Here is a 6,466-nt window from a genome sequence, read left to right on the forward strand (position 1 = left end):
TCTCTGTCTCCCTCTCTCTCTAACTCTCTCTCTCTCTGTTTCCCTCTGTCTCACTCTCTCTCTCTCCGTCTCGCACGCACGCGCACACACACACATACACACACACACAAACACACGCACCGCACATATTCACTCACCACACACACACACACACCACACACACACACACACCACACACACTCCCCTCTCCCTCACATCTCACCGGCCTTCTGAAAACAAAGTTAAACCCGATTCGCTTCGATGGTCCTCAAAAAGCAAAGTCTAGCACACGTTCCGCGGTTCCACTCTCTTTGCCCCCTCCAACCTCCCCGAAGATATCATAGACGGACAGGCAAACACACACACACACACACGCACACACACACCACACACACACAAACACGCACACACACTGAAACACACACACACACACACACACACATACACATACACACAAACACTCGCGCGCGGTCTATAGTTGGATACCTTAATTTACCCTTATAGACTCGACAAATTGTATCATGAGCCTTCTCAAACATACGTTCACTGGCACGAGTCAACTCCTGACCATTACCTTACAAGACAGGATGTTGCCAAAGGCAGAGAAGGTGTCGAAGAGGGCCTTGTTGTCGATGGTCTTGTCCAGGTTCTTTATGAAGACGTTGCCCACGCCCGACTTGCGGAGAGACGGGTCTCGCTGCGACCACATGATGCGTATAGGCCTGCCCTTGATGCAGTCAAAGTTCATCGTGTCCAGAGCTCTCTCCGCTATAACACACGCTGAAGTATTTTCTTTTGTATATGGGTTTATTCTCCAGAGCTGTGTACCATTTTGTGACATGCATTTTCAGTCCTTTAAATGATTATCACCTATATTCAATCTGAATGGCAACTTAACTTCGCCCCAAAAAATATTGCCACCAATTTTGCATCCAAATTAAAGCATTGATTCCTTTATCCTTTCATTCAAACTTTCAATGCTTGCCAGTTAAGGCCGTTCACTTGCGTATGGCGCCCCTATTGACACCTGCATCGGTAGGAATAGCATGGCACACAAAATATGCAAGCACAAAACATGCTCTGGTTAGATTATTGATTTGACTTCCTTCCCGTTTGTAAAAGTTTTGCCCTTTATTTTTCTTCGTTTTTTAATTGATTCCTTCCGATTTTGTCCGGTCGATTTTGAGGGAACCCTTGTTTGCGCGGCGATCACGTGATCACTGTCATTTTCAAAGATATCTTTAATCCTAAAGGTGATCCATATTATACTCAAGTGAACGGCCGTAACTGGCATTGAAAGTTTGAATAAAATGACACGGGAATTAATGTATTAATTTTGATGCGAAATTTGTCGCAATAAGTTGTTGTTGGCAATAAGTTATTCTCTTTACTTGGTTTAGTTATACTCCAGTTGGATAATCGCACAGACATGCAACAAACAACATCGTTTATATTTTTGTCTTCTGTTTTTTTTAATTTTTTTTATTGTTATTATTCAAATCTATGTCACAACCTTTGGTTTCCATGTTACGAAGGGGATCAACTTTGAAACCCTTGTAATTTACTTACCAGGCCAAGGATATATATATATATGGATCGAACCAGTATTTATTAATTAAATCAATGTATATGGTTACAACAAAGAAATATCACGTTCGTAACATGGTTTCTACTGGTACTCAGCTCTTGAAAAAAAATACCATATAATATTTTAATATCGTGTCTGGGGTCCTCTCTGTCAAAGAGTACTTCTTGCCTAAAACACATGATTGATATATCATCCAACGGTATTAATTCCCTCCCCCCCCCCTCCCCCCAGTCCCGACTTCACACCTAAAGCATGTCATTGAGAAGACGCCAGTAACTTATTTCTGGACAGACACAGAGCTTGTCGGAAACTAAGCTTCGAAATATTGTGAATGCAAGGGACACAATTTGCGATCCGCCTTCTCTCATAAGGAAGAGTTTTGTCCCTTATTGGTCCTTGATCGATTTACATCTTAGTGTTTGCCACCCTTCCCCATACTAGTCTTGTTTGGTCCCTAATTGTACTTCCCCTGTTGTGAAGGCGAGCACAACTTTTCTCCTATTTCTAAAGGTTGTTCAACGTTGACGACAGGGATAGTTCATCCACTTTCTTCCTTTTAATCTGAATCATCTCCCTATTCAATAAGCCCTTGTTCAAAATCAAATACGGTTCTTCTCAGCTGAGCTTTACTTACTATTCCGTGAACTATAGGTAGATCTACAGGTACTTGGCAGGGACAGCTCAACGTGCCCAGTTTCATTGTTTTTTTCGGGGGGGGGGGGGGGGGGGAGGAGGGGTTGCTTTTGTGTCCCCCTCCCTTTCCCATACCCTCCCACTCCCATCTTCGCTCAGACTGACCCTATCGATTGACCAAATAAATCAGACTCACAAGAACAAAAAACATTTAAAATCTAGCATCTTTATCAGCCGTGTTCATATAATCATGCGTGTTATTTGTTCTCTCTGTCTTAGCGTCAAACGCTTGTCGAGAGTGCCGTCTCCCTCCCACACACCCATCTTCTATGACCCTTGGTACCAAATGAATAAGACTCACAAAAACAAACAAAACAAAACAAACTAGATCTGCAGGCATTACCTGTTTTGTTCATACGTGTTATTTGTCAGACGCCTGTTGAGAGTGTGTCTTCCTAACCCACCCCTATTTTTGCTCAAAGTGACCCCATTGACCCAAGAATCAGATTCACAAGAACACAAACTGAAAATCTAGATCTGACCACAGGCGGAAGGTATCGTTCACTGGACCACTAGATCTACTTCCATAGAAAGACTATGGAAGTAGTGGTCCAGTGAACGATACCTTCCGCCGGTAATCTTGAACTTTAGCGTGTTAAATTCATAGTTCAGAATCCAGTGACATTCTTTACTTATTTTTGATACAAGTCCATGTAAGCAAGCCAAAGAACATTTGTCGTGAAATTAATTGACGGATTGAGTGTTCAATCGACGAAAATGCACCGAAAATGGCGTACGTTGTCAACCATGGGACATCATTTACACGAAAGAGTTGTCTCCCTTGTCTGATCATACGGATAATTCCTTCTTTGACCCATGTAAACGAAATGCATTCGTACAGTTCATCGGAGTTCATTCCGTAACTTCAAAGGGATCTAAAATGACTTGTTATGATTACAAGTGCAGGTTCTACAAATTTGGAGACTTAAATGCCTCTGGATTCTGAGCTATGAATTTAACACGCTAAAGTTCAAGATTAGATCTACCCCTTCCGCCTGTGATCTGACTTTATCAATTTTGTTCATTTATCATACGTGTAGATCTAATGTGTTCGATTATGTTGGATTCAAGCGTTGTAAATTTTGGGGCGTTTTTCTACGCTCTTCCAGCTTACCGTCAGACGCCTGTTGAAAGTTGACATAGGCATAGCCGAGCGAGCGCCGGCTGATCATGTCCCGACACACACGAATAGACAGGACAGGGCCCGCAGTGGAGAACTTCTCGAACAGCATGGCTTCCGTCACATCAGGGTGCAAATCTCCCACGTACAGAGACGCCATGGGATAACTCGGGGTCGCTGATGGGTTCATTTCGGAATGATCGCGTCGAACACGGAGACCTGACAGCAGTTGCAAATTCTCCGAAATCGTCGTTGAGCGAGTTTTGTTGAAAAGGTTTTCTCAAGTTTCCGATTTTTTTGCAATTTTTATTATTTACGTGATGACCAATTTCTGACACTCCCTGCTTGGTGATTGATCTGCCATGAAACAGACGATCAGCGACAGGAACCTGCCCAGTTCGTTGCTTGGAAAATGGCGACACTTTTCTCACATTTCTGATTCTGACAGTTTGAACAGACCGCGCACTACCGCGCTGGCTCCGCTTAGGCAAGCTAGTACCACTACTTTGACGACTTTTTCGGCGTGAAATAAACATTGCTGTATCAAGTTAGTTTAGCTTAATGTACATCATACAAATATGCGTTTATTGATAGACTCTCTGATCCAGTTGTATCCTTTTTTCTCGTGCAATGTTGTTGGAACAACTTTGTGCATGAATACATGTAAACAAAACACGTCACACGTTGCGTCACGATTCCAGAGATAGGTTTCACAGCATCATTTACGTAAGTTGCGAGAACTCGAAATTGTCTTGGTGGCCTCAGACTTGGTCAGGCAGATTCGGCCAGCCACGCTTGACATTCATGCAGAAGATCATGCGTTGACTGAGACAACTCGGGCAGAGGTTATTAAGGTTGTTGAGTCAAAAAAACAGAATCAAAAATCAAGAATGTAATGGTATGTTAATTGTTATTGGAACGTTTTATTTCTAACAAGACAAAACGTTACATTCGCTGTAGTTCGAACCAGCGGTCTTTTGAGTGGACAGACAGACAAACACACTTGATACAGAAAATAAACTTATCTGGGAAACTGTCCAAAAACTCGCTCAGAAGACACAAGCGAGGTAATCATAACATAAGAAAGGTTACTTATTGGAACGATTAATTTACGACAAAACCAGACATTCACCAGTACATTTTATTTGTCTCATTTTATTTGTATGTCATATCTTTTCACATATGTTATTTCAAGTCGGTGTGTGTGTGTGTGTGTGTGTGTGTGTGTGTGTGTGTGTGTGTGTGTGTGTGTGTGTGTGTGTACGTGCATGTGTGCGTGCGTGTGCGCTTGTGTGTGTACATGCGTGTGTACGTGCATGCGTGCGTGTGTGTGTGTGTGTGTGTGTGCGCGTGTGTTCGCGTGTGTGTGTGTGCGTGTGTGCATGTGTCTCAGTCTGTCTGTCTGTCTTTCTGTGTGTCTTTGGTGTAGGCTACATACGTCTATTTGTTTTTCCGTCTGCGCGCGTGTGTTACTATTAGCGTACCTGCCTGTGTACATATGTCTGTCTGTTTGCAAAGAGCGCAAAGAGTGCATCTGAGCTTTAAGTGGGTGGCGACGCGTATGCAAATGTGTGCTCACTGATTGAATAATTGATTTTTCGAGTTATTTCCATTGCATTGTATTGTATGCATGTCTTTTTTTCATTTCTCCCTTTCGTTCTTCGTTCAGTCAGCCTTTTTATGTTTTAAGGGCCACGGGAGTTAACTGATATGTTTTATAAGGTCTTTTCAGTTATGCAATTAGCATAGTTGTTTCCCTTATACTGTCAGCTTCCCATCTGACGCGGCTGTATTTTGGAAAACGAACAGGACAGTCGATTCAGTGCCCATACACACACACACACACACGCGAAACGCACCCCCACACACACGCACGCACGCACGCACTCACACACACACACATATGCACACGCACGCACGCACGCACGCACACACTCACACACATACGCATGCACACGCATGCACGCATACACACACGCACACACAAACACACACACACACACACACACACACACATGACACACACACTCACACATACGCACGCACGCACAAACACATAAACACTCACATTAACACGTACAAACACACACACCACATTCACAGACACACACACAGACACACACACACACACACACACACACACACACACACACACGCGCGCGCGCACGCACACACACACACACACACACATCTATCCTTGCAAAATAATTAAGCTCTCTCTCTCTCTCTCTCTCTCTCTCTCTCTGTCTCTCTGTCTCTCTCTCTCTCTCTCTCTCTCTCTCTTTCCTCAACTCGCAACCGTATATATTAGCAGGTATGTGTATTATGTAGGTGTGTTAGGTAGATACGTATGTCTGTGTACTTGTATATTTTGTACCTTCGGTCCTGGATATAGTCATATCGGTTCGGGATGAAAACAACATAAGCAACCATGCTCAATCCTATGTTTAAGATGTCTGTTATAGACTATGAAAAATAATAGGAGAAAGCATTCAAGACGAAGTACGTGCCAGCGGAAGCAATAGCTCACTAAAAAAAATGAACAAATAAACAAAATTAAAACAAAATTAAAAAATAATAATTACAAAAATAGAAAAAGTTGACTTTTGGAGCAGAACTTATCCAACAAAAAAAGTAAAGGGAGAAGATGCACTAAAAGAGAAAAAAAAGACAGCAAAAAAAAAAAAGAAGAAGAAAAGTAGGAGATAAAAAGATATTGGCTAGAAAAGACTCCAAGAAAACCTGATCAAATTGTGGCTCCGATTCAGCGGAGGAGACAGGGTAAATTATGCAGAACTTCCCACCAGCGCGGGCAATTTAATGATAGAATTGCGAGATGTAGCGCACCTTTGGGGCTGCTAGCTTTCCCCAAGGAGAGAGACTGCCTTAATTTGTGACGAAAGACAATTGACTGTATAGAGAAAGAAAGAAAACAGAGAACAAAGAAGACAGAAATTTAGAAGGAGAAAAAAGAGAAGATAATTGTGGGATAGTGTGTAGGGAGAAAGTTGATTAGAAATGGAAAGTGCGATGGATATTGTTCATAAGTGTGACGTTGTGCAACATTGGAGGAGGGACATTGGCCT

At 42.6% G+C, this 6,466-nt stretch overlaps 1 protein-coding gene across 6 annotated transcripts in view; it reads right to left on the reverse strand.

Annotated features, from left to right (window-relative positions):
- Positions 1-3,840, reverse strand: part of LOC138979723 (polyadenylate-binding protein 4-like) — a 17,582-nt gene extending 13,742 nt beyond the window's left edge. For 4 of the 6 annotated variants that reach the window (XM_070352465.1, XM_070352463.1, XM_070352462.1 and 1 more), the window contains exons 1-2: positions 3,375-3,840; positions 554-759 (exon numbers count right to left, since the gene is read on the reverse strand). In XM_070352465.1, the coding sequence (XP_070208566.1) occupies positions 554-759; positions 3,375-3,570 (402 nt within the window). In that variant the 5' untranslated portion in view covers positions 3,571-3,840. The remainder of the gene's footprint in view (positions 1-553; positions 760-3,374) is intronic. The other 2 variants (XM_070352464.1, XM_070352466.1) reach the window with 2 other exon arrangements.
- Between the last annotated feature and the right edge of the window lie 2,626 nt (positions 3,841-6,466).

Source organism: Littorina saxatilis, linkage group LG11 (assembly GCF_037325665.1).
Source record: "Littorina saxatilis isolate snail1 linkage group LG11, US_GU_Lsax_2.0, whole genome shotgun sequence".
Taxonomy (NCBI): Eukaryota; Metazoa; Mollusca; class Gastropoda; order Littorinimorpha; family Littorinidae; genus Littorina; species Littorina saxatilis.